The 26,833-nt window shown below is 48.7% G+C and overlaps 8 protein-coding genes across 8 annotated transcripts; 4 read left to right on the top strand and 4 right to left on the bottom strand.

Annotated features, from left to right (window-relative positions):
- The first annotated feature begins 20 nt into the window (after positions 1 to 20).
- POJ06DRAFT_261540 (uncharacterized protein) lies at positions 21 to 2,378 on the top strand. The gene is made up of 2 exons (XM_056188633.1): positions 21 to 1,250; positions 1,300 to 2,378. Exons 1-2 carry the CDS (start codon positions 196 to 198, stop codon positions 2,021 to 2,023), a joined length of 1,779 nt encoding a protein of 592 aa, XP_056040948.1. The 5' UTR covers positions 21 to 195; the 3' UTR covers positions 2,024 to 2,378.
- On the top strand, positions 2,366 to 5,028 carry POJ06DRAFT_33165 (uncharacterized protein). Its single transcript, XM_056190883.1, has 5 exons — positions 2,366 to 2,824; positions 2,892 to 2,921; positions 4,181 to 4,351; positions 4,405 to 4,460; positions 4,513 to 5,028. Exons 1-5 carry the CDS (start codon positions 2,600 to 2,602, stop codon positions 4,787 to 4,789), a joined length of 759 nt encoding a protein of 252 aa, XP_056040947.1. The 5' UTR covers positions 2,366 to 2,599; the 3' UTR covers positions 4,790 to 5,028.
- A 417-nt stretch (positions 5,029 to 5,445) lies between these two features.
- Positions 5,446 to 8,821, bottom strand: POJ06DRAFT_202437 (uncharacterized protein; the record flags this gene model as incomplete). The annotated part of the gene is made up of 2 exons (XM_056185274.1): positions 5,446 to 6,884; positions 6,940 to 8,821. The coding sequence occupies 2 exons, from the start codon at positions 8,819 to 8,821 to the stop codon at positions 5,446 to 5,448; spliced, it is 3,321 nt and encodes a 1,106-aa protein (XP_056040946.1).
- Positions 8,822 to 10,507: 1,686 nt separating this feature from the next.
- Positions 10,508 to 11,667, top strand: POJ06DRAFT_33111 (uncharacterized protein). The gene has a single exon (XM_056190882.1). The coding sequence runs from the start codon at positions 10,774 to 10,776 to the stop codon at positions 11,575 to 11,577; it is 804 nt and encodes a 267-aa protein (XP_056040945.1). The 5' UTR covers positions 10,508 to 10,773; the 3' UTR covers positions 11,578 to 11,667.
- On the bottom strand, positions 11,668 to 15,152 carry POJ06DRAFT_33110 (chitin synthase-domain-containing protein). The gene is made up of 3 exons (XM_056190881.1): positions 14,922 to 15,152; positions 12,337 to 14,870; positions 11,668 to 12,282 (listed from the first exon to the last, which is right to left on the bottom strand). Exons 1-3 carry the CDS (start codon positions 14,941 to 14,943, stop codon positions 11,758 to 11,760), a joined length of 3,081 nt encoding a protein of 1,026 aa, XP_056040944.1. The 5' UTR covers positions 14,944 to 15,152; the 3' UTR covers positions 11,668 to 11,757.
- Positions 15,153 to 15,174: 22 nt separating this feature from the next.
- On the bottom strand, positions 15,175 to 16,737 carry POJ06DRAFT_261532 (phosphotyrosine protein phosphatase I superfamily). Its single transcript, XM_056188632.1, has 6 exons — positions 16,381 to 16,737; positions 16,304 to 16,324; positions 16,075 to 16,240; positions 15,981 to 16,022; positions 15,873 to 15,930; positions 15,175 to 15,816 (listed from the first exon to the last, which is right to left on the bottom strand). The coding sequence occupies exons 1-6, from the start codon at positions 16,446 to 16,448 to the stop codon at positions 15,659 to 15,661; spliced, it is 513 nt and encodes a 170-aa protein (XP_056040943.1). The 5' UTR covers positions 16,449 to 16,737; the 3' UTR covers positions 15,175 to 15,658.
- Positions 16,738 to 20,748: 4,011 nt separating this feature from the next.
- POJ06DRAFT_303728 (uncharacterized protein) lies at positions 20,749 to 22,717 on the top strand (the record flags this gene model as incomplete). The annotated part of the gene is made up of 1 exon (XM_056190815.1): positions 20,749 to 22,717. The coding sequence occupies exon 1, from the start codon at positions 20,936 to 20,938 to the stop codon at positions 22,712 to 22,714; it is 1,779 nt and encodes a 592-aa protein (XP_056040942.1). The 5' UTR covers positions 20,749 to 20,935.
- POJ06DRAFT_261521 (MRC1-like domain-containing protein) lies at positions 22,718 to 26,338 on the bottom strand. The gene is made up of 5 exons (XM_056188631.1): positions 25,118 to 26,338; positions 25,012 to 25,066; positions 23,716 to 24,956; positions 23,176 to 23,660; positions 22,718 to 23,125 (listed from the first exon to the last, which is right to left on the bottom strand). Exons 1-5 carry the CDS (start codon positions 26,171 to 26,173, stop codon positions 22,810 to 22,812), a joined length of 3,153 nt encoding a protein of 1,050 aa, XP_056040941.1. The 5' UTR covers positions 26,174 to 26,338; the 3' UTR covers positions 22,718 to 22,809.
- Positions 26,339 to 26,833: the final 495 nt, after the last annotated feature.

The raw sequence follows: 26,833 nt of genomic DNA, 5'->3' as shown, positions 1-26,833 counted from the left end.
TGTAACCCCAACACGTGTACCCCTGAGTTGCAACTTGTATGTAGAGAATAGTTCAGTCAAGCGCAAACCGAAGCGCGATCGACAGCTGGCCCGAATTCTTGAGACGCAACAGCATAGAGCGGCCCCGGTCCCGCAAGACAGTCTGAGGTCAGGATCTTGTCGGTCGAAGGTCCAACCCCGCACGCCTCTAGACCGATGTCGTTGTTCACCCCGGCGTTCTCACTGACAGAGAGCAGACGCTCATCAAAGTACGTCGCCTCGGTCGCTGTTTCACCCAAGAGTTCTCTCCCGTCACTCGTCCGATCGTCGCTAGAAACCAGTACAACTGGCAGCTCTTCTCGTTCTTCGTCGTTCCTGTCCCCTGATATATCAGCAGAAGTGTCACCCGAGTCTCGAAACGTGACGGACGATGATGCAGAACGACAGCCCAGAACTGTGAAGACAAGGCACGCCGGTCATGGAAAGAGAGCAAGAAGGCGGCGTGCGAGACACCACAGATACTCACCAACGCGCAGCAACGTGAAGGTCCTCGATGGCGTCAAGGATGGGTATAATTTGGGATTTCGTAAGAAATGCGTGGAGTCCTTTTTAATTGTTGGCGCATTAGCATTAGCAGTTCAACACAACTGGGCTGCCATCTTAGAAAACGCAAATTTTGTCGGAATTTGTGCGTTGATTTTAGTCGCAGTCCTTCTCGTTCGGCAGAATTATTGGACAATGCCTTCAGTTCTATACATTTATCTATTTCCAATAATTTTGACGTTGACCGACTATCCTCAGTATCTGCCATTGAACCTTCTGCTGTCAATGTCTGCGCTCCCTCTCCCGACTGAAATATTGTCGAACTTGGTCGTGGCAGTCTCCCCGCATACTGCAGGAGTGTACTACTTGTACTCAAATGTGACAGAGATTGTAAGCACTCTTACGACAACGTCACTGTCGCCTGCAGAGACCTCTCTTGCGGGAACATTACTGGTTAATCTCCTGCTGAATGCCAAGCAAATGGATATGGTATTCCTCAGGGCTTTTCTGTTCGGGTCTCTCTTTAGTTTGTGGCCTGCAACGCCTTTCGTTTTGAAGATAATGCAACTGACAAGGCTGCCTCGACACCGACGGCCTGCTGAGTCGGCCAAACTTAAGATGAAATATGCTTATGCCACCTACGCCATATTTGTTGTCAATGTCCTAGTTTTTGTGAGATGGCACCTTCAGTCTTCGCTGGGCCGAGACCCATTTGCATATATGATTGAGTACGTACAATCAGGCATGTCTGATCAAACCTCCACTAATATGCCGCAGCTATTTATTTCTGTCTGAAGAGTCGAATAGGCGATTGGGCATGTTGGGATATTGGGCCACTTGGCTGGCTATAGGTATTCCATGGATTCAAAGGTCATCGAATGCCTGGACAATAGACATTAGGCGGAAAGTATGGCACGGAATGGTAATCGGAATGTTCCTGCCTACTGGAGTCGGCTGGGATGCTACATTCACTTCCCTGTCGATGGCGATCGCATTGACATTGTTCCTATTTTCAGAATTTCTGCGAGCAACTACAATTCCTCCACTAGGAATGCATATCCACGACGCACTGAAAAAGTACATCGATGAAAGAGATACATGTGGGCCAATCGTTGTGTCGCATATCTTCCTGCTTTTGGGAATTTCGGTGCCAATATTCTTATCCAGTTCCCCTGCGGGAATAATATGCCTTGGATTTGGGGATGCTTGCGCGTCAATAATCGGCAGAAGGGTCGGAAAACACAGGTGGTTTGACTCTAAGAAGACACTAGAAGGTACAGCTGGCTTCATTGCTGCGGCATTTACGGGGTTAATGATCACGAAATACGTCTTATCTGGATATGACAACATTTTGGGACCTGATCTCACTGTGCAGTGGGCCTTACTCGCCGCCATATCTACTGCGGTACTAGAAGCTACAAGTGGTATGAACGATAATGTTATAGTGCCTGTTTATATGTACGTTATTTTGCGATTAGGGACTAGGAGTCAGTTGGTTTAGACAGAGCATTTACCTGTTGGGCGCTCCCTTGTAAGCGTTATCGGCATTGGATGCAGCGTGAGAAGATTCTGGGATTTCCCTATGTATATAGTAAATTAAAAGTTCTGTATTAAGTAAAAGGATCAACAATATATGAGGGCCGACGATGGTAAGGACAAGCTGCAGGTACAATTGTTGTAATATTAAATAGCAAGACCAAATGACGCATACAGCAAAACTACCTGGTCGCGCGACAAGGTGCAAATGTCTCTAGGCTAGGCTGTGGTGCATTTAATCCGTGAATGCATCGCAGTAGTCAGCTTTATACCCTAATGACGGGATTCATCCTTGCCTGTTCCGACCCAGCCACCACGTCTCATCTCATTTGCCTTCGCCCGATCGATCGCTTTTTATCTCTTCTTTAACTACACGCCAGAACCCTTCGATCACTAGTGAATCCATCTACTTTTGTCGGACTAGCTCCAGATCGCCGTTCTTAATTCCAGAGTAACTCGTCGCATATCAGCTAGTGCAGTATTCTTGCGCCGAATCAACCCGCCACATCACTCGTCGATCTAACAGTAGTACATTGCTACCATGTCCGTGAATCTTGACAAGTCTCTTGATGAGATCATTTCACAGAATCCGTCCAGCCGTCGTAAGAGTCGTGGTGGATTGAGAGGTGCTCGCGGTGCAGCGGGTGGTGGTATTCGCAAGTCAACCGCTAAGGCGCCGGCCCCGCGTGCTTCGCAAAAGACCACATCAGCGACATCCACCCCAGTTAACATTGAAAATAATGACAAAATAATCATATCTAATTTGGTACGTTGACCTTTGCTTTGAAAGCTGAATTTTTGGAAATTTGGGTCGATGCTAACACTCTTTGCAGCCTCTTGATGTTCAAGAATCCGCTATCAAGGTATGTTGAGTCTCGTCGCCTGAGGACGGACCCAGAAGAGGAGCGAACGGACTATCGGAACGGATGAAAATGAGATCGATCGACTACATGGAGCCATTCTCAGGGCATATCAACGAGATCGTCACAATAAGACTGCTTGCCTTGAAATTACGTTTCGAGGTTACTTCCGTCCTGCTGTTCAGTTTATTGCTTTGCCATGTATAACTATGTGTGCACTGCTCTATGACGCAGAAAGATCGAGCTAGCAAGAATACCACCGGGTGGGGCCGCTGTGATAGATTATCGCCGAAGATCGCATGCAGCACGTTATGTACCTGGCCAATGTTCTGTCTGCTTCGTCTGGCTCCATATGCTATCGATCGTCATGGCACTTGTAGGTCTGAGTTGTCAGAATCAGGTGACGATTTTTGTGTGATTGGGGCCACCATTCCGATTCAGCTTCTTTTGCGTTCCTGATGGGGGGTAATAAACTACCCAGCATAGGCAGTGCGCAGTTTGCAAAGTCCATAGCGACTAATGCAACGATAGACGACTGACATATATCTGCTACTTTCTGATGTGCAGGTAATATCGATTTGATCGATTCAGAATGGCTATTAGGAGTGTTCAAAGCTTGAACCGCACTGTCATCCGACGGGATGTGCTTGCTCTAGCTATGTCAGTTCATCGTTCTATTGAGATATGCCGTTCAAAGAAGTAAGGCAACTGCTGTTACATTCAGTGCCAGAATGCAGATGTGGATCACGAAATCGCGCTGGTCCATGGACTGGGTTAGGTGGTATGGGCAAGAAGCTAAATCGGAATGGCTGGCTCTATGCAATCCGCATTGTTGGCTATGGTCGGAGTCACTGAGATCCACATCCAGCCCAGCGCTATGATTCAGCCATGAATGGATGCTTCGGATTCCAAGTGATCGCCTGTCTGCAGTTTATTTGTCTTTTTCGTGCATTACGTTCGGTTTGGTTTGGTGTATTGTTTGTAGGCGTTTTGGCATTTTCTGCGATATATATCCATTTGATTTTTAACGTGTTTGAGTTTGGGGTTTGCTTGCATTTTGATTTCCAATATGTTGGTAAGAGTTACTACGGCATTTGCATTTGTGCATGCACCCAGAGAGAAATGCGGGCGACCCTTTGGACACACGGTAGAATGATCCATCCATTTTCATCCTAACGATGAATTCCTCATCTTCTATCTCCTTCTGCAGCATCCTCTTTCGCCTCTCTTTCATGTTATGATATTTATCTTTATCTTCTTAGGACTACTTTAATCTCGAGATCGGACCCGTGCGAAGGTGCACTCTTAACTATAACTCCAAGGGACAGTCGACCGGTGTTGTCACAATGGTCTTTCAGAAAGCTGGTGACGCAGCGCGAGCGTGGAAGCGATTTAACGGAACGCCTATTGACGGTGGAAAGAAGATTATGCATGTAAGTTACTTTGCATTAGCGAAAGTGTATTGGGCACAGCTAAGAGTTTATAGGTTGAGCTAGTCGTTGATCCCAACAAAAAGACCCTTGCCGACAGAATGCAGCCTAGGTACGATTTCTTAGAGGAGGGTTTCAAGAAGACGACTAACCAGTACATGCAGATCGCAACAAAATGAAGCTACTAAACCCACGGCATCTCGAACCCGGAAGGCAACGCGCGGAAAAGCAACAGTTGTCGCCAGAGGAGGTCGAGGAGCCAGGGGCGGTAGGGGTGGCCGAGGTGGCCCAGCCAGACGGCCAAAGAAGACTGTCGAGCAGCTTGACGCTGAGATGGCAGATTACTTCGTCCAGAGTGGAAATGCGGGCCAAGCTCCACCGAGTGCGCCGCAGTCGGCTGCCCCTGCGGCGGCCGTCGACATGGGTGATATTCCCATGTAAACCAATCGAATGGAAATAAACCTGCTTTATTTAGGCGGGAATGGATATCGATAGACGCCGGGAATTAGCTTGTTCGGGTTTTACCGATTTTCGTCGTTTTTATTATGTAATAATAGCTATCAAATAGTGCGCTTTGGGAGCCGAATTCGTTTGTCGTTTGTTTGTTTCGTTTAAACATGTATGATGAAAATTAACATATTTCTTTATGTTTATGCTCAATGATATGTGATGACTAAGATGATTTCACAATATTGGTACTATGATTTAACGTAACGGTAATAAGCATGGATGAAAACCATCCGATACAGGAAATAAATGTATATGCTCTAGCACAATGAAAAACCTGCTAGGAGTGTTAACAATCCGGATACGAGAATACTCAATTGACAGGATGAGATCACTCTAAACCCGAATCTTATTAACGATGCGATGTCATTAAAATTAGTCGAGGAGAAATAAGATCATGCACAAGCAAATCTAAAACCAAATCGTGACGATGACAAATGTCCCAAAAGAAATGAAATCCCCCCCTAACGTACTCCGAAACGAAAACAAAATAAAGTTGGAAAGAAGCAATGCGAATAAGGTCAAACAAATGTCGAGTCTAAAGAAGCAACAAACAATCAAACCGGTAACATGACAATGGACTATTGCGCTCAGCATTTCAAACCGTCCAGACACTCCTGGACGATCGCCTCGCACTCATCACTGACGTCCTCTCCTATGCGCCACATGCGCAAGCGCACACCGGTCGGTAGCATCATTCTCGCGCGCGCGACGCGTTTTTTCCACATTTCAACCTTCTTGTCTTGTGGGTAGCCATCGCGGTTGCTGCGGTCGCCCATGCCAATACAGGCGCGGTAGGCGTATGACATGGCGTCAGATGTCCGGGGCCCCTTGCCGGCAACGGCGCCGCTGCGGCCAATATTAGCTGGACGTGGCGGAAGTGGCTGCTTTCTGTCATGATGTTCGTTCGAAAATGAGACAGCTTTCCTTGACGGAGATTTTGTCTCGGCATCGGATATACTGTTGTAGTTGGCGAGTTTTGTAGATGATTCCGAAAGCAAGCCTTCGGCGTTGCCGCTGGCGTTGGTATTACCTGCCGTCGGGATGCGCTCTGGCGGCTCCTGCATTAACGCTTGTCGCTGCTGTGTCTCGATCGACATGTAGCTCGGTGCTTCCGGCGATCCGCTGCTGTCGCCGAATGTAGATGAGAATGCCGCGAGTCGAGCTGCTAATGGCGAAACCGCCGACCCAGCTGAAGACGAAAGAAGGTCAAAATCTGCACCGGGGCGAACTGGTGCTGGTGCAGCGACGGGCGCAAACTGAGACTTCAAGTTGCTTGGCTTCTCAGGGACCTTTGGAGCTTTGTGAGGGACAATCTCAGGTGACGCACGTGATGGAGTAGAGATCCATTCGGTACTAGTTGGCTCCGGTGGCTCAGTGGTAATTTTGCTGCTGCGGAGGTTCTGCGGCTTGGGCAACAATGGTGGCGGCGAATGCGGACGGTTGTAATACTTGCTGTCACCGTCGGAACCCGTGCATCCCAAGCATCCCAGGCATCCCGTGCAACACAAACCCGAGTTATCGGTCAATAAATCATCAATCTCGTCCGGACGCGGTACAGAACTCGTGAAGAATCCGTTCAGCTCTGAGACTGAACTGAGATTGTCTGTGTCCGAGCAAGTGGTGGTGACGTCCCGAATGTAGATTGCGAGAACTTGGTCGGGGAACTGGCACGCTAAGTTCACATAGGCCTCGAGATCCATTTCACCGGAGTCACCGACTAGGATGAATTTACGGTACGGGAAATCGATAAGAATTGACTCTAGATTGAATCGCTTGCGTTCGACAGCGGGCTCTAGCAAACCGTACAGGAAACCATTGTAGTGCTTCAAGTGAACGGATCCAGTTGGCAATCCAGCCTTTCGCAGGAACTTAGCGATCGACGGATACAATTGCCATGGCGAGTTGGACACATAATGAACCGGAACTCCCATTTTGCTTAGCCTCTGATACCAGTCCGCAACGCCTTTAATCTCCAACTCTGCGTAATCTTTGACAAAGACATTCTTGAAAATACCTTTCTTGGCGCCTGAATTGTAAATTAGTCCCATCGCTACACCGCTCACAACAATAGCTATGCGTACCAGTAATCCCAGTATGTTTGACAGTGTCATCAATGTCACTTATCAAACCCACACCATACGGCTCAATAATGTTGACCTCTTCAACTGTAATCAAATCATCACCGCACTCAACGCATGAAATAGCCGGTTCATAGGCTAATCGTAATCGAACGCCAAAATGGCCGCTATCGGTAGTAATAACACTATAAGTACTATACTCTTCAGTCTCAGTCGAGCCAACATGAATGGTGACGTCTTCCTGCGCGATTGGACGCGAGATAAACGGAGCAATACGCTCTTGCAGAGACTTTTCCGGGTTGTATATCGACGCGAAAGAAATTAGTTTTGGTCGCGGAGGCAGCGGCGGGGGGGCGTCACGCTGACCCTTGCCGTTACTATTTGCCTTGAGCGAAGCTGGCCGAGGTTTAGTTCCACCGCTCATGGAGAAAGCACGATGTAGATTAAGGCCAGAACCGGTATTGCCATAGTTAGGGAAGTAAGACGTCATGCTGCTGGCACCTGGCGATGACGCAAGTGGAGCATTGTCAGAATTTGCCGCAACGACCTCACTATTATGTCCCGCGATTGACAGTGATGAGCCATTAACTCTGTTGGCATAGAATGACCGCTGCCGGCGAATATCATTGGTACTGGTCGCGCCATTGAGTGCAGGGCGGGGCGTGGTAGCGGTGAATGATCTTGCAGGAGAACTGCGTCGTTCGACAACAAATGTCTGCTGGTTGTCCACAACTTCGTCGTCATCACTCTCAGAATTGTATTCTGACTCAGACTCAGAATCCAAATTGATGAGATATCCATTATTCTTGCTGGCTTGGCCCGCTAAAAGGGGCTGGCGCTCGCCTACTAGGGTTGGTTGGACGAAATTACGATTGTTGATAACAGCGCCAGATGCATCGTCTGGCAAGACGCCTAAACGGCGAGCCTGTTGGGCCGCTGAGTAGGTGTCACGTCGGGGAGAGGCACCTCGACCAAAGGAGGCCGGAGATGTACCCACGGCAGCGTAGCTATTGTGTCCTGGAGAACTCGGAGAGTACGATCTCGAATTTCGAGTATCTGGGCGTATAAGGCTCCGAGTGGAAGCTGGCTCTGGGATATTCATGGCCGTTGTTGTCGACGCAGGAGATTCAGACCGAAACCGAGCATTGCTGTAGCCGACTGACGATCCTCGCCGAGAGGGAGAAGGCGATGACATGCCAGACGAGAGCACAGAGCTGACACTAACTGCCGACTTATTTTTGTGGATGTTATCTGCGGAACTCATCCCAGCATTGCTAGTGTACGGAGAGCCCAGGGGCTGTTCAGCGCTTTCCGAGCCAGGACCATCCGCCGGAGAGGGGACGCCGACTAGTTGACGAACGACGCTTGTGAACAGACGGTTTTTGCGGTTGGGAAGACCCGGCGCAAAGACCCAACCTCTAATATCAACTTCAACTAGGCCCGAATCAAGCCGACGGGCGTAAGATGGGAACATGACCAACTTCTCGCCATCTTTATCATTTAACAGTTTCGCCTTCGACGAAAACGACGATTCACTGTCCACATTTGATGCGGTCCTCAACGGAGCGCCACGCGAAAACGTAGACTGATCGGCAAATTGTGTAGTCTGCTGAGCCCGAGCAAATGAAGTGAAGGAGGTCGACGACAGCAGACGATAGATCCTTGTCGGATTGGTGGTACTATTCCGTCGCCGCGGATCCTGAAACTCTTTCTGTCGTTGCTTGACCAGCTGTTGCCGTTGCTGATTGAGAAGCTTCTGATATTGATCAAACTGCTCCTTCTTTTGCTGCAGATATAGCTTGACCTTCTCGCGCTTCGAAGGCGGCGGGTCGATAGGAATGACAGCCTGCAATCCACGTGGCGCTGCCGGTGACAGACACGACATCGCGTCGCTGGAAGGAGGTATTGCGAGACGGGTACGAGGCGGAAGAGAAGGAGCGAGTAAGGTCCTCGAGCCGGTGGTTTTGTTGAGCCGTTCGCCAGCTGTTCGCCTCCCCGGGATACACGATCACCGATATCCGGCGCAAAAATGAGCAGGTTAGGGGAGCCGATAGTCTAGACCTGGCACACTCTATTATTTTGTTACCACCCTAGCGACAATTCTAATCCGGATCTGACTAGTGCGCATGCGCAACTTTTCAAATGACCAGCGGAGACAAGGACCTCTCTGAGCCAGTGAGCCTGGATTATGTCTGCTAGGTACTTAGCTGTTTAGATTTACTGTGATATACTTACACTGTCCAAATATGTTGCGAAAAGACAAAGAAGCCAGTACGATATTAAGATTAGTAGTCAAATGGCTAAAGTTTGAACGAAAAGAGAGCGATGTTCGGTACCCATGATAAAGGGGCGCGACTCATATGGCACGTGCACCAGTCTCTCCATAGGCCGAGTTTGGCCGGCAACTTTCGTGTGTCGACTGACTATGCGGTACACAAGATAAGCAAGAATCCATAGCGGAGGAAGCATAACATCATGAACTGATGAACGCCTTCTGTATTCTCAGTGAACGCACTGCGCTCTCCTGCTTAGCGACTTGACAACAGTCTGATGATGTCTGCTCTCGGTGGCTGTCCTGCTGGCGCTGTCTGCCAAATAGTATGATCTTTTGACGCATGTGGCTTGAAAACGCACCTGATCTTCTAGCCGCTAGCAGCCCCACCGACAGCTTGCAAAGCACAGTGGTGCTCAGGTCATCATTGTTCAAGCTTGTGGGCATGTCTTGGTCAGTGCAGCAGTAGCGGGAAAATGTTGTTCAGACACTGGTCATACGATTACCAGGGAATCGCGATGATCGATAACGAGGTATATTGGAATCGTTCCCGTAGTGCCTCCGATCAAGTGACACGTCGTACGCGGTATAATATAAGATATTGGAAGACTGCGACACACTAACGCTCGAGCATCATTCCGAGCAAATCAGGACTGGATCGTCGTCGGGAGTCGACTGCCTACTAAAGCCAGTTGGCATCGGAAGTACGTTCAGAATCATCGCGTTTATTGGCCGCGCAAATGAAGATGAAGTCTGAGACCTGTCTTGTACAAAGTTGTTCATCTAAACCAAGTTGTTGGTTGACCATCTAATTGCTGAGTCACCACGACGACGCGTACATACTGCCATGCCGGCCACGGCGTTCTCATGTACAGAGGTCCTATATACCCGGGCTCCGTCGCTCCGAAATGAATATTGAAATTGTTATTAAATATTGTAGATTTGTAGTCTCCGCACGGGGGCAAGCGACACTGCTCTACAAAACCCTTCCAAACCGTCATCCTAATTCTGGCGTCGGCCGCGCAAAATCAATTTTTTCACACTCCCAGAGTCCGCACAGCGTCAACTGGTTGTCGTTGAGATTAGCAATTTCTGCCTGCACTTCAAACAGTCTTCTCTAGTCAAAACAGAGATCGATATTGACGCTAAATCGACTAATGGCGTCGGTGCGTGGCCTGTCAGTGCCATTACGGCCGCTCATCTTGACTGCGCGAAGGCAGCCCGGATGTCGAAGCATGCCACTTAGCGTCTTCGTTCCGGGTGAGTTTATAAATATTGTTCTATGATTGCTCAAGCAATGGTACTGATTGGTTTTGTGGCTAGTTTCCAAGTCATCTCAGATAGCGGTGCGCAGTATATTCACAACACGACCGAATCTTGTCAGTTTCTGGGGCGGCCGCGGCGACTCCGGCAACAAGAAGAAGAACGACAACAAAGACAGTGCCAAAAAGTCTGACAAGGAAAAGACGATAGCCGACGATTCTAATGAGGGGAGTGAGGACTCAATTTTTGATTCGTTGGCACCCAAGTCTGAGAGCCGACCGGAACTGTTTGAGAACTTGGATATGAGCGTGGACTATCGACGCCGCCAAGCTGAGATGACAAAAACCGACGAAGAGCGGGAGCGGGACAGACTAAATGAGGCTCTGGACCGGTACGATGCTGGCACTGAGACCGAGAAGCTGGTGGAACAGGTTGACGGTGCCGAGCAGAAGGCTATCACCATGCCGGAGGATGACGCCGAACTCATGGCTCGCATCCGTCCCGAACCGAAAACAGCGCTCGACCATTACTTGGGACCGCTTCGAAAAGCGGTCTATCTCAAACAGACCACAGGTGTCGAGGACTTGCTCATTAAAGGCAAGAAGTACAAATTGAAGCTGACCAAGCGAGAAAAGGAATTGATTGAGCCAAGCGTGTGGCTAAAGTCGAATACTCAAAGAGGGAGCGTGAAGAAGGTCACACCGTTTCTTCGTTCCCTACGACGGATGAACATCCATCGGGCGATCGCGCACTGTCATTTCAATACCAAGGCTATTGCCAGAGACATGGAGAAGCTTTTATATCGAGGAATTGACGAGGCCAAGGCGATGGGTATCCCGGAAAAGGGAATGTACATCGAGCAGATTTGGTCTGGAAAGGAGCCCAAGGCAAAAGCCGTCCAGCCATTCTTGAAGGACATCAAGGGAAGGGGTAGGATGGGTATTATGAAACGAAAGGAGCACCACGTTCAGGTGATCTTGAAAACACCCGTTACAAAAAGCAGAATCGCCAAGGAGAAGGAGGCAAAAATGATCAACAAGAAGCCATGGATTCCAGTCACAAACAAGCCGATTTACGACAAGTCTGGAGCTTATTATACATGGTAATAGGGACGTCTGGATGTGTCAGGGCCTGCATATGTAGACACTTAATTGTACATAAATTCACAAGCCTACACAATCATGGCTTGTATGTCACACATCGCTATACGGGTCATAAGTACAAAACGGTCATATAACACGACAATACCAAGGCCATTAAGCGAATCAAAAAATAAAAATATGCATCTAAAAAAATCTGGAAATTAGGTACCACGTAGCGCCAACGAATCGGACTGCTGCCATCGCTGCTACTGCCCAGAGAATAACTTTCAGGTACGTATCCGCAATGTATCTCGCCGTGGCATCCGTGTCGGAATTATCGCTTGACGAGTCACCCAATCGAGATATACCAGCTGTCTGTAGTACAACAGCCACGATAATAAAATTACTCAACATCCAAACCAGAACGACGACGGAACGAACCAGTGCATAGTAATCCTTCTCTTTTTCCTCGGGAGTTGGCTTATCCGGCTTTTCCACTGCCTTGTCTTTGATGACATCGAGATTGGCTAAATACGCGCTGTCTATCTCGCTGGGCTTGGTTGGCAAGGCGATCTTGATCTGGCCGGTGTCGGTAGTCTTCGCTACACCGAGGTCGGTCTTGGTGCCGGTGTCGCCCTTGGTACCCCATGAAATATCGTGAATATTGCAAAACGCGTACACATTCAGAACGTTAACGTATGATGGACTTAACAGCAAGTACTGGAGAAACTAAAGCCAGGTTAGCCAGTGTAGACTTGATCGAAGACAGGAAAAAGACCGTACACTATGGAACATGTGACCAAACTCGAAAAACATGAACGACGCAACCAAATATAACACGTAAGTCGATCCGAGCGAGACGACAATTCCTCGAAGGACATCGTTGGTGAAGAAGTCTTTGACGGTAATATTTGTGCCCTGCGCAGCTTTGTCGGCTTCCACGGCCTGCACCGCTTTTACCGAGATAAAGACGACGGCGAAGCCCAGATAGACCATCAAAACTGCAAAGAAGACCACCATGATGTAGTACACAATCTTTGTACCTTTCGGTTTGTTACCAAAAGATAGCACGAAGCATGTAACAAGACATCCTAAGTATAGCCACTCGAACACAACGCCAAGATACCTTCCGGCCGGGAAGTTCATTTCATCGGAACCGACACTGGAGGTTAACAGACGGAAGACCAGAAAGAAGTTGCCGATTCCAAACCAGGAGAACAGCATTGAAAATGTCTGGTAGATGAACTCGACGTGCAACATGATCTTGCGCAAAAAAGAGTGACGTGATCGCCAAAGACTAAACATATGCGTGATCGAATACAATGCGGCGAAGAAAGATCCATTGAGCCATCGTCTTCGCTGCAGTACCAGTTCAGGAAGTCTGTCCGGGACATCGGTTTCTGCGTGAGCAGAATTGACGTATCGCAGCACCCAAGAAGCACCTCTCTTTGCAACAAGTTCAAAGCAGAGGATTCGATCTTCAGCAAGGTACATGTTAGCGGTGAAAATGCCAGCATTCGAGTGTAATGTTTCGCCCTTAAAGTACTTTTCCAACGGACCCTGACCATTCACATCGTTCTGCAGTGCAATATAACGATAAGCCGAAAAGGCGCCAGGAAGAACCGAGATAAATCCGAACGCCGACTCCAGGGGCTTGTCGAGAATGTTGGACATCTTGTACTCAAAGTTCTGAGCAGCAACGAGCGGATTTATCAGATTTTTGCCAGCCTTTCCAAGATCGGCTCGAATCTCACCGCAAGCGCCGCCGACATGCTGATTTCTATAAAACTCAAGCCAAAGGTGATAGAGAGAGTCACTTCCGGGTTTAGTACCTGCATCTAGCAAAATGCAAACTGTGGGTTCAATGATCGGCCCAAACGCATCGAAGAACCACCTATGGGAGTTGATCTTCTTTGCGTTCTTTTCCTTGATGCAGAACAGTAGTTGCACGGGGAACATCTCGTGCTTCGAGCTATCGCTGGCCGCAAACGACACGGTTGGGCTGGTTCGGGAGATGCCAATCTGTGTGGTGTATTCGTATAGATGCGCCGTGACAGGCTTGTCATCAACTGCATTAACCGCGACACCATCTTGGTAGCAGCCTAGGGCCGACATGACCGCTCGAGCACGAGGATTGCACTTCTCACGGCCGTCTGCGACAACGCAGACGACGATCTTCTTCCATCCCTCTGGCCCCCAGACCTCGGCGCCAGGTCTTCCTTTCTTGAGCTTGCAAAAGTGGTAGACATTCTCAAACACGCCTTTGAGGGTCCTTGCCAGGAGAATGTCGTCTTCATTGTAAATCGTCACAACAATAAAAAGCTCGGTCTGGCGTGGAGGTGTGTACAACCGCTGCCGAAGTGTGAAGTTCATTTTAGGGAAATCTGTCGGTGTTGTAGTCGCGGCCGAATATCGCATGTGGGTAAACTCGCGGTCGCCGGTATTTGCAGTTCTCTTGAGGAGCTCACTCGCGACAGGACAGTCCAGGACCAAGTTACCGCGGAACAGCCGAACACGCTTTGTGGTGAGATGACGTCGCGGCTGTTGTCCTTCGGCAGGCAGCAAAGGATGCTCACCCACTTCAAACTGGTCTTCGCCAGCGTCCTCCCTCGGGTAACCCTGAAAGGGTATGGCTGTGCTTGTAGGGGCATAACCGTCCGACAGTATGTTCTCCGGATAGTGCTCGTGCTGGTAATACTCTTGGTCTTCGGGATAGCCTTGCAAATCCTCGTCGTCCGTATAATCTTCTTCATCTTCTGCGTCATCATAGGTGTTGAGGTCATAGGTCCCACCGTGGAAATTCGAGCTGTAATATGAACCATCGTACGAGTCATGCGGGGACGGGGAGATATATTGACCGACAGGTTGATGACCTAGATACTGAGCTTCCACCATTCCCGGCCGCTGAGGAAAGGATGTAAGGGGGTACGTATCTTCATGTCCGTCGTAGATGTCCGATGCATCCTTGTCATTTGAGATGGCGTAGACTGTCTGTGGCAGCGCTGGCAAGGGACTAATCGGCCGTTGAGTAGCATTGGTATACGGATCGTATGCTGGTTGGTATGTTTGAGTGACGGGCTGATTCAGATACGCCGGGTACCCGGGCGAAGTCACACGTGGCTGTGGAGGCGTATATGGTGAAGGCACATCGGGATAAGGATCTGAATGGATCGGGGTGTTGAGGTCGTCACCATCTGACTCGTCGCTCATTGGCGCATCGTACAGGACGCTCTGATTCCCACCGGTCTGATACGGCTGCGGAATAGGTGGCATATGAGTCGAGTAGGCGTTGGAAGCTCCATAGAGCCTGTCATTATCTATATCAGGACTTAGCGAGAGCATGAATGAGTTAGCGAATGCTCGCCTACCGTGCGGCTGTTGGTTCGACATGATGGGAGAGCCCCTTCGGGGATCAATTCAATTATTCTGAAGTTTCAGGACCTCCTGAACAATAAACGAAGAGCAATTAGATGGTAAGTAAAATTAACCGTCAAGCAGCAAGTGATGTATGAGTTATGGAACAGGCGTCTATTTATACTAAATTTTCGAGATGGTTGGGCTGTGAGAGGCGGAGCTGCCCCTGGCGGCTGGTGCGCGCGTGGCACTCGCGATTTACGCGACTGGGTTGCATTTTGTGCTTTGCATTTCAGGGCCACGCTTTGTTTCGATACTGCTATAGCGCAAACCTAAATTCGCCCAGCCGTACATTGGGCGGCGGTGGTCACAACACCGCCACACTCGCGTGGCTTTTATTTTTATCCCATGTCCATTAGTTATCCATTTCACAGACGGGAAATGCTTCGCAGAGAGAGGCTATTCGGGCTTGGGAGACGTACTCAGATCTCAGATAATGCGCCAGCTAAAGATCAGAAGACGTGCACGCAATTGTACTTGCTTTCACAAACCTTGGTATGTATTGCGCCTCACCAGAAAGACTGAAAAAAATAGAAAATGCAGAATCCCTTATTCGTGGCAAACCGTGTCTAACCCGGCTCAATATTAATATGCATGAATCTTAGCAGCAGTATACATGTAAAAATCAACTCCGATATATAGCCTACCAATCTACTCTCCACAGATACACCTGCACGTCTCAGCAAACCTACTATTGCTCTGTTCCCGCGGCAAGCTTCTTTAAAAAGGTCCGAGCAAAGTGATCCAATTGTCGAAAACTGCGCTGAAAGCCGTCGGGCCCGCCATAGTACGGATCGCTGATAATCCTGTCCAGCTTCGGATCCTCGCGATAGTCGCCAAACAGCATTACTGTGCACGTCGTTAGTTGGCCGATTCTCCATTATTACTGAAAAAATCCATCTTACTCTTTGCTTTACTTCCACGCGGCTGCATGTATTTCAGGTCTTCGAGGTTTTCCCGATCCTGCACAGGATCAGTAAAATTAACCCAAATGGCATATCAAATCAGCTTACCATAGCAAAAATATAATCGAACTTCTCAAAATCAGATAATCGCTAAGTGAATACACTGTTAGTCTGTGTATGCCTACATCGACAATCCACATACCACTTGACGCGACACGTGGTTCACTGGAACTCCATTTGCACGACACGTCTGCACAGTTCGCCTGTCAGGTCCATCTCCAGCATGAAAGCCGCTCGTGCCAAACGAGTCAATCTCGTCGATTAAGTGCAACATCTTCATCTCGTTCGTAGCATGTCGCATAACGGCCCTACAAGCAATGGTTGGCAATCAAGTTCAAGATCCCCCAATTCCAGATCAAACGAATCCATACTCAGCCATCGGCGACCGGCAACTAGTGGCAACGATTAGTTTCCCAGCTGTTACATCCTCAGAAGATTGCACACTAACATATTACCCAAGCAACAAAAGGCGACAGAGATCCTGCTACCATCCGAATATAAAGGTTCTTTCGTCATATTATATGTGTGCCACGGTCAGCCTTGCTAAATTGTACTATGGGTTGTACTTTTGAATATTCTCAAGTCGTTGGTTGGTTACCGCGAATACTGCACTGCTGTTCACACGACTTCGGGATTGCTTAAGCTGCTACGCGTAATCACACTGCTTGGAAAAGACAGCGTATGGCGCCTTTAATGGCAAGTGAGTCGGGCGCGTGACTTCGTATGGCGGATTGCAGACTATAACTGTGGTTTATGGGGGTCCACTGGCCTGAACGCGGTTGGGTGGGTTCGAGGTGGAGTGGTGCTACTTTGAGCAGACGCCGGAACGTCGGGCCCGGAAACTAATGTGATAGTCTGCAATCCCCGCGACGGACCCAAGATCTCGTTTGCTGACCCAATATCGATAGACAGCGGTGCCAATCTCCAGACCCAACCCCCCCAGTCCCCCCACCACTCTTCGTTTGCGCCAGTTGCTTGTTACAATTTTACTATTATCTGGCGGAAAAAGAAGCAGAAATAAAAAGCCTTGGACTAAAACCTACGGCATGCTTCTCCTTGATGCTTTGTATCTGCGAATGATTATTTGTGCGGAAATATCCGTGATATCTATTTTTGCCCTACGTAACTGATATATCTCTAAGGCGGCTGGTCACATCGCCTCCGTACTCTAGGCACTTCCTACGGTTGCAAGGACATTATTAATAATATCTGCTGTAGTCTTAACATAATTGCTATTGTCCGCCACTGTCGGAATCGGCTTATCAGCCCCTGCAAGATGAGATTTACGTACTGGCTACTAGGTATAGGAGTTCCCCACATACCCCCCACATAACGCGCATGTGACAATCGCCGATGTGCTTATTGACGTCGCTAATAATCTTCAGAAGACATAACAGTCGCAAGCAGTAGGGGTGTTAACGAATAAAATATTTCGTTATTCGTATTCGATATTCGTATTCGTAAAATTTCTTTTATTCGTAACGAATAAGGCTTGAACCGTCGAATACGAATAGCGAATATTATCCGCAGTTTATTCGTAATGAAATGACCCTAACCCTATGTGTAAACTTTATTTTAGTTGAACACGACGCGTAGTAACTAAACGCGTCTCTTACACAACGGCGCGTTCTATTCTACCAATATTCTTCAATTCCTTTGTAACTAATCTATACGTATCTACAGCAAAATGTCTGACAGCGGTCGTGAGATCTCCACCATCAGCGGAATGGACGAGGACGAGTTGTCCCTTATCATGTCTAGCCGTTTTCGTCAGTCCGAGAGAATTGACTATCACCTCCTTAATGACGGCAGTGACGAAGAGGCAGGTCCTGAAGACCGGATCGTTAAGAAGTTGCGATTGAATTTATCAACTGAAGGCGTTGAGCCACTTACAGCTAATAATTCGGCTAGTCAGTGGATATCAATTTCCTGCTCCAACCGACTCTCAGACGTCTGACACCTGTCACGAAGAGACTTCGTCGGTAGAAGAACTGCCAGAATCTTCTGGTGTCTCGGGTGAGTCGTCAGCACATCTCGACAAGAACCAGAATCTCTCACTGTGGTCAAACTTCAGCGTCTCTGAGCTTCCGGGAAAGTTATGGTATCCGAAGCGAGGCAAGAAGGGACCAATCGTGGATCGTGAGATTCGATGCAAAATGTGTGCTTGGAAGACGACGGATTCCGCCCGAGCAACTTCCACCAGCAACATGAAACTTCACCTTGGCAAGCATGGCATCCCATTGAATGGCGGTGATGGCCATGGACGGGATGAAGGGGAACCGAAGCAGCAATCGCTTACTACGATGTTCAAGAAGAGTTTTAAGGATGATGTAGCGAAAAGATTAGAGCAGAATTTGGTACGTTGGATGGTCACGGATGATATGGCGTTCCTGGCAATTGAATCATCGTCATTCCAACAAATATTCAACGATATAGGTGTTTCACTTCCATTCCGTTGCCGGCAGACTGCAGCTAGTCGAATTGATGCGGAATTCAATTTATGTCGGGCTCAATTGGTTGATGACTTGGCGCTAACGTGTCAGAGTATTGCATTGTCGCTGGATGTTTGGACCAGCAAAAACTCGAAGGCTATGTTAGGTGTGATCGGACATTGGATGACGGCTGATTTTCAATATCGGGAACAAGTTCTTGAGTTTGCAGAAATATCTGGAGCACACACCGGGGAAAACATGGCCGATATGTTGCATAAGACCTTGGTCGAGCTCGGAATTGAGCGCAAGCTTCTCACTATTACGGCGGATAACGCATCAAATAACCAAACACTGGTGTCTGACCTATACTTGTTACAGGAACAGCTCTTAACAGATGATACAACTGGGCGTCCTGAGGAATTTCGCTTTCAAGGGACTGATAGCTATGTCAGGTGTCTGGCACATGTGCTGAATCTCATCGTCAGCGATATTCTATCTGCCTTGAGATCAGGAGATCGCAAATCGGCAGTCGATGCTTGCGATCTCCTGCAAACAAATCAAAACCTGGATATTGACTCGCATTCGGCATTGTCTAGACTTCGGATCATGGCTCTTTGGATAGCCCGCACGCCACAACGAAAGGAACAGTGGAAGGTTATGTGCAAAGCAAACGGATTGAAATCTAAATTCATCGAATATGACGTGGATACCAGATGGAATTCCACCCATAGAATGCTCCGGGACGCCATCGAAGCAAAGCAACAAATAAGAAGGTGGGTTGCACAGCAGCAATATCTTCCTCCTTTTAGTGCCCAAGATTGGCATCGTTTGCAACAAGTCGAGACTATTCTGCAAAAATTCGAAGAATTTACTTTTACCGTATCCAAGAGAGAACCTCAGATCAGCCTCGCGATCCCAATCTACTATGAATTGCACGATATGCTCAATGATGCTGCTTCCATGGAGGGAGAATTTTCTGAACTTGATGTTGATATTGCCCATGCTGTCAAGGCAGGCTTAAAAAAGTACCAAAAGTACTATAACTGTATGGATGGGGTAGACGCATATTATATAGCTCTCGTCCTTGATCCACGCTTCAAAGCTCTACTTTTGGAGAAAGAACTTGGAAAATCAACTGCCGCGAAAGTCATTACTCATCTGAAGGAGGTTCTACATCGACAGTACCCGCTAACAACAGACCCTGTGTCGGTTTCTGCAGACGAAAAAATAGTCACAGGGTACAGTATTGAAGCGCGAGTTCTGCAGAAATTGCAACGGCGACAACGCCGTGTATCTGATATTGACCGGTATTTCGACAATGAGGTAGTTGTGGTCAACGACGGAGTGACCATGGAAAGAGGTTGGCTTTTTGAATGGTGGCGAATGAATCAGGATGAATTCCCTAGAATGGCAGCCGCAGCAAGGGATTATTTGGCAATTCCTGCCTCTGAGGTGGCTGTCGAAAGACTCTTTAATACGGGAAGAGATCTTCTAGGTCTACGGAGGCATTCATTGAGTGCTGAGACAATGAGAAGATTGATGTTGTTGCGAGCAGTGTACAAGAGGGACCGGGCAGGGAAGCCGTGATTTTATGAAGTATATGTCGTGTAAAATTGCTGTTACCTCAAACGAGCGAAACATTTACGAATATTACGAATAATTTGCGAATAAACACATTTTATTCGTATTCGCATTAGTAAGCAAGAATAATTGAATTATTCGTATTCGAATTACGAATAATTCGAATAATTCGAATATATTCGTTATTCGTTAACACCCCTACTGCTTGCGACTGTTATGTCTTCTGAAGATTATTAGCGACGTCAATAAGCACATCCCAAGCAGCGACTAGGCTTTAAGATTTATTGTCGGCCAATTTAAATTGCGTGCGGTTGTGGCCCTCGTGATGCTTCCGCCGCATATTATATATTAGCACGCGGGGTGAACCATGCCAGTCGAGTATCGTGCCTAGGACGCATCCCAGAATTCCCTTCAAGAATAAAATGAATACGGTGTTAACTTGCTTAGTCTGCTTGGCTCGATAAGAAATTGGTACGTCTTTAATCCAAAGTGGAAAGGCACGAACATGTTGTCGCATCGCGTGTACCATGGTGTGGACTTATGACAGTCACTACGCCATTTCTAGCCAGTTGTATCATTGTATGGGCGTGGACCATCTGAACGAGTCGATCCCACTTTTAATCACTTGTGGAGGCTTCAAAGATTGGCACTTCTTGCTGTCAGGACGAATAACCACTGCTATCGCTAAAAGAATCTGGACCTGCCTCCCCACGCGACTCAATGTTAGCACCAAGGGTATTGTGTTTTATTGTCTCGGAAAAACTCTGCGGGTGGGGGGGGGGGGGGGGGGAATACGTTGTGTAGTAGGTTTAGGGAAGTGTTTGGTATGTTGACATAGGAGACGCGTCAGATGTGTACGCGACAAATAAGTCGCACGGCATCTCCTTAACGATCACGAGGCTGTCTGTTGACAAATTCACGATCTAGCATCTCAAAAGGATGAATTAGGGTTCAATTGACCTAATGATTTAAGGACGATGTGCGGCAAATATGCCATCAACGCCAGCATTTCGTCGCTTTGTTGCGCGCGGCGAGCGGCCGCGTTCCCGGTCACTCTTTCCCAGTAGCGACGATATATCTGAAGATATTTCTGATGACGACGGTCGTCGTGAAGAAGATGTGGAGCATGTGACGTGGCGGACGTCAGATTCTCCCCGCCCGTGGAAGATCACGGCACCATCCGTTGCTGTGTCGAATACGAGCCCGAGCGGACATGAACCGGAAAGGCGCGTGCGGCCGACCTTTCCCGTGTTTCGTCCACTGGGACTGCCGCATAATAATTCTTCTCACCATACGAGTGGTGGAGATGTGACGAACTCGCCTGGACAACCCAGGTTTCCTCTGCGGCCATTGTCACGAGGAGAGCTAAACAGTTACAACGGCGCGCTCACAAGGTCGCGAGGGGTAGCACTCACCTCGGCCGCCGACGACACATGCGAATTAGCGATACATAGTGACGATATCGAGGATGAGAGTGACTTGAGTCTAGATACTGAGCGCAAGAGGAATAATGACAGTGACTCTGAAGGCTCTCAAAGCGGGTTTTACCTTTCGCACGGAAGGCAACGAAAAGCGCCAATACGGGCTGCTTCAAAGCCGCGATCTAATCGTCGCACAACAGCCGCAGATATAGAGGAAGGCTCAGATTCTATAGATGTTATATTGTCGCAAGAGGATTGTGTGTCGCGCGTGTTGCATCGTTCAAAAGTGCGGATAATTGACGATATCGAGACCCAAGTACCTAGTCTGCCCAAAGCCGATCGCGATCCTATCGAAGACCCGTCCCAAGTTCTCGACACGCAATTGCGAGAACAGCCAGCAGTTATTAGATACAGTCGGACAGGAGTCATAGACCTGGATCTCATCACATCATCGATCCCACATTCAACTGCCGACGAGTCAGCAGAAGCGGAAGAAGTAACTGACAAAGAATTGGAGGATAGGCCGACTGAGACGCCATTTAAGACACCAAAGACCGTTTGGCCGCGGTTTCTTCCTCTAACGCCGTCATCGTCTGGGAAGACAAAGCCCTTTGTCACTGGGTCCGAAATTGCCAGGAGAATCCAGCAGCGCCCCTATGATGACATATCGTGTACTCCGCCATATTCCACGTCCAAGGGGGGGTATGCGCAGACACCTACGGTCAGTAAGTTAACCCAGCAAAACAAAAGCCAGGCGAAATTTACGACTGGAATTGCCGGGTTGGTGGCATCTTGGGTAGTCAAAGTGCACAGCGATGTGCAATTGAACTCGTTGGCAGGGGACATTAGTCCTTCGGTGAGCTTCTCAAAGCGTCGTACGGACGGCAAGGACGCAGACAAAGCGGCAGCGGTCAAAATGAGCCGAGACCCGTACGAGTACTGGAAAGTCACCCTGAATAACAAAGGGTATAGTTACGGGAGCAAGAACTATGCCGGGTTTACACTCGTGCGTTTGCAAAGATGCAGGATGCGGCCGGAAGACCCGAGTGATGACGATTTTGGCATACAGAGTCCTGGCGATGGGGACACAGCCTGGGCATTCCTTTTTGATGCCACAAATGTCTCATCAGTGGTGGCAAACAGTACTGGGCTCAATGATGTGTCGCTGACGACCGCAATGTTGAGCGATAGGCGACTGAGTAAGGGAACGATGTTGCGGCTTTACAAGCCTGTTTGGAGGGTGCAGCTGACCGATCGGGATATGAATGAGTTTTTCAAGGCTGGGTATGATTGCTATAGCGACACACGGGGCGTGCTGGTCTGCATTAACTGGCAAGTCTTAGAGTAGAGTTCCTTCGTGAAAAATAACCAAATCGTTGGACCTAAAACCTATTGTACAGCACACAATATATGTAATCAGTTATGACAATTCCGATAACTTCACTACCCATTTAACAAGCCTTCCAAATCGTCAATGTCGACATACTGCGGCTCAGCATGCTTTCTGTCGTCTTCCTCGATCGTCTTGAAAAACGCCTGGGCTTTCGGGTTTTCAGCCAACGACGACATTTTTTCATCTTTGAGCAAATGTTTACGCCGTTTTATCTCCCGTCGTTGTCGTCTCCTCTCCGCATATGCGGCCTCGTCGTCTGAATCGGATAGGTCGTACAGTCCGCCCTGGTGACGTTTCCGAAAACCGCCATGGACACCTTTGATCATCTCATTGACTAGTTTCTCGTCCCGATCAAGCTCGTCGGCCCTATGAAATTGTTAATACCTGTCCTGTAAGATCCTAGAGACAGTACGTACGCAAACAGTGCAGCAACGCGAGCTCTATCTGCGTTCTCGTCAACATTGTCATTCACCATGGCATCCAGATCCGAATCATGTTCATCGTCAGCCGAGTCGCTGTCGGAATCGCTAGCACCACCGAGACCATTCCACTCGTCGTCTGACTCCTCGGCATGCTCGTCGAACATTTGCTTCATTGCACGGCTTTTCTTGAGACGGTTCCGGAGCTTGTCCTGATGGCGCTGTTCTTTCAACAGTTTGGAAAATGAAGTCACGGGTCGAGCTGATTCGTCGACATCGTCGACGCCAGTTAGATGCCGATTGAGTTCTGGACTGGAATAGTGAGCTTTGGACCTTGTTGGGTTCGCTGACAAGTCCTCTTCTTGATCTACATCACTGTTTTCTTCCTGAGGCATCGACTGGCTGCCGTTGGGCTCAGACGAAGGGGGGAACATTGGAGATGAATGGGGATTTCGAGGAGGAAGTTGTAACAGCGGAGGAGTCTGACAATCATTAGCGAACTGAAGCCTAACACGTCGGATAATCCTCGCCAAATACCTTCACTTGCAGCAAGTCGTTGTCACCGTGAATGTCCTTCACATTCCCACTATCCTGCTGAGTCTCCTGGAAAAACTGGGTCAGGCCCGGCTCATCCTCAACCGGCGCAGTATCGTCTTCTTGGTCGTCAGATGCTTTCTCGCCCCCGTGGTCGTCATCGACGTCCTCTTCCGCTTCTTCCGACAGCAATTCGGCGATATCTTCCTCTTCATACTCGTCCTCGTCGTCGTCATCCTCATCATCTTCCTCATCTTCAAATTTCTCCTCGTCATCTATTTCGCCGTTGCGTCTCCGCTCACGCCTTTCCCGCTTGCGAGTCTCTTCTGCATTTCTTCTCTCCCGCTCCAGTAGATCCTCAATAATCTGTTCTTCTTTCTTCTTCTCCTCGGCAGTCAGGATTTTACCGCCTTTGGCAAGAATCTCGGCCTGCTTCTCTTCCGTTTCTTTTCTTGCCTGCTCGCGGATTCTCGACTGTAACATGTCATCCAGCTCACGATCAGTCATATAGCCTCTCTTGCGGAACTCTTTGGAAGGTGATTTGTACGCCGTGAAACGCCTCCACAGCGGCATGTCCTTTCGCACTGGAGCTTTGACATTCTCCAGCGTGACCTTCCTCTTCGGACCCTTTTGCGAATTAGCCTGCCCGGGCGGTAATATCTCAAGGTCGGAATCAGACTCGTCGTCAGATAGATGGACAATGGCCTTCTGCACCAACCTCGCAGATTTCGCCTTGGCGGCCTTAATCATAGAGAGCGTCTCCGGCGGTAACTGTGCACGCAGGACTCTTAGGTCTTGTTTAACAGGAGTTGTCAAAATCGGACGTAATTTCTTCTTCTTGTCGTCTGATTTCGCCCGGTCGGCGGCGTTCTTCATTTCTTGCGCGGATGAGATCAAGTCCGCGACCGCAGCCTTCGTGCCGTTGATATTGGACCCCGAGTCATCTGAGTCAAGGTCTGAGTCACTGTCGGGCCCTGTTTTGGTTGTCACGTTTCGCCTGTCTAGGATATTCTCTGTCGGCTCGATATGGGTGGCAGCGCCAGATTCGGTCACTCTCTTGTCAGCAGAATCTTGGAGGGGAGAACTGGGTGGCGTGCTAGCGATCTCTGAGCCTGCAGCTTGTGAAGAACTTGAGTTTGGCACAATAGGCGCCGTGGAGCCGGAAGGGGTGAAGTTGAACTTGGCGAAGAGAGATTCTTTGGAGATCTTTTTGACTGTAAGTGGCTGTAGTGCCAGTTGTCGGTCTAGTTATTTTGTTAGTGAATATCAGTAGAAGCGGGACCGTAGAATAATACGTACTCCGCTGCATTCGTGCAGTTTCCTTGTTCATCTCCTCTAGGGCCTTTTTACTTGCCTACTCGTAATTTAGCATCTGTCCGTAAATATAACCCTCATACAGACAGACCTTTCGAGGTTTTCTCTTATTTGCTAATTGCTCCTCAATCTGCCTCTCCAGCTCCACTTCTTGCTCAAGACGAATCCTCTCTTGTTCCCGCATCTTGCGTTTTTCCTCTGCAGCGCGTTTCTTGGCTTCGAGAGCTAACCGCTCTTCTCGTTTCCTGCGAACGTCATCCGTGAACGCCTTGTCGTGGAGCAAGTCTCTTAAGCTGTCAACGCCGACGTCATCATCATCATCATCATCGTCATCGTCACTAGAAATGTCATCGAGATTGTCTTTTCTGGTCATAGAGCGCGCAAGGCCGTCGGTGTTGTCGTTATCGCTATCGGACATTTCCAGTTCAGACAGGTCCTTGCCGTGGGTTGGCACGCCCTTCTTTGGCGGGGTAATAGAAATGGCAGCGCCATCTTTATCGCTGTCGTCGTGGTCGTCTCTGTCGTCGGAAAACATCGAGTCTAATTGGAATGGACCGATTGCGGTAGATTTGCCCGGACGAGTAGGGGCACGAGGCAGCGGTTGACGATTTTCTTTGTCTGGGTCGTCGTCGTCACTATCACGAACGATTCTAGTCGCATTTTCAATGGCAGACGAACTCTTCTTTGGTGAAGTAGCTGCCGGCGTCTTTCCATTCGCGAGTTGCAGCAACATCTTCCGTCGGACAGACTCGTACGAGGCCGCCGCGTTCTCGTTTGTCATGCCCGATTTTTCGGTATTCCGTTTCTTCAACAGCGCCGCCAATCCACCTTTCTTCCTCGGCACCGCAACCGCATGGTCGGTACTCGACGTATCACTAGCACTCCCGGCATATTCTCCATCTGCGCCGCCCTCTTCATTCTCACTCGCGTTGTCGACATGGCCTAATAATCGTCTGACACGCGTACGCGGTGTCAGCATGTCTTCATTGTCAGCGTCTCGCGATAATGGGCGGGAAGGCGTCGTGGCCGGCGAGGACGCAGTGGTGGAATCAGCGTCAGATTCAGGAAACAAGGTATCCAGCGCGGGTCGCCGCGACCTTGATTCCGCTGTCGTCGCTGAAGCGACCGGCGGCGAGTCCCCAGACATTTTTGCTTGGAAAATCGACGAATATGTGGCGTATGGGATCAATAGTGCCAGTTGGAGGCTTGGTGCGTCGCGGCTGGTAATGGGACGTGTTGTGGACGAAGGCGCGTCGACGCGTGAGCCAACATCGACGCGAGGGTTAGTGCGATTTCCAGAGTTCAGGGCTGGTGAAAGCCGCACATCAATATCCTCTGGCTTATCTGCCTTATAATTCAGGATCTCCTACGGAAGTCCATTCAATTACAACGTCAAATTTGATGGCGAAGAATATGGATTCGGACTGGCTTAGCTGGGTTCCTCAAAATTGATTTATGTTGGATATCCAATTAGCTCGTCATACTGACAGAATTGGGAGCTGAGTCGAGCGAATTTAACTGCGTACATGTTGCATCACGCTAAAGATACTCTTAGTGTTTGCTAGTCTATAATACTTAATTATGATTAGTTACAGAAGATATGGACCATCATCAGATGACACATTTTAGAGTGGGGCATTTTATAATGTGCGGCGTATAATTCCGCTATATAAAAATTTGTGCTGTGCTTGAAAGTGATTAATACGATCCATTACGGACTTCCGCCAACCATTTACATTCTCCACAATCATTCTAATAATCGAGAGTCTCAAGCTCAGAAGCTCATGAAAACAGGAGCATAACCTAC

The sequence above is a fragment of the Lipomyces tetrasporus genome (assembly GCF_029532465.1).
Source record: "Lipomyces tetrasporus strain NRRL Y-64009 chromosome Unknown POJ06scaffold_11, whole genome shotgun sequence".
Lineage (NCBI taxonomy): Eukaryota > Fungi > Ascomycota > Lipomycetes > Lipomycetales > Lipomycetaceae > Lipomyces > Lipomyces tetrasporus.
Note: the sequence above shows the minus strand (reverse complement) of the source record. Positions and strands in the feature narration are given on the sequence as shown.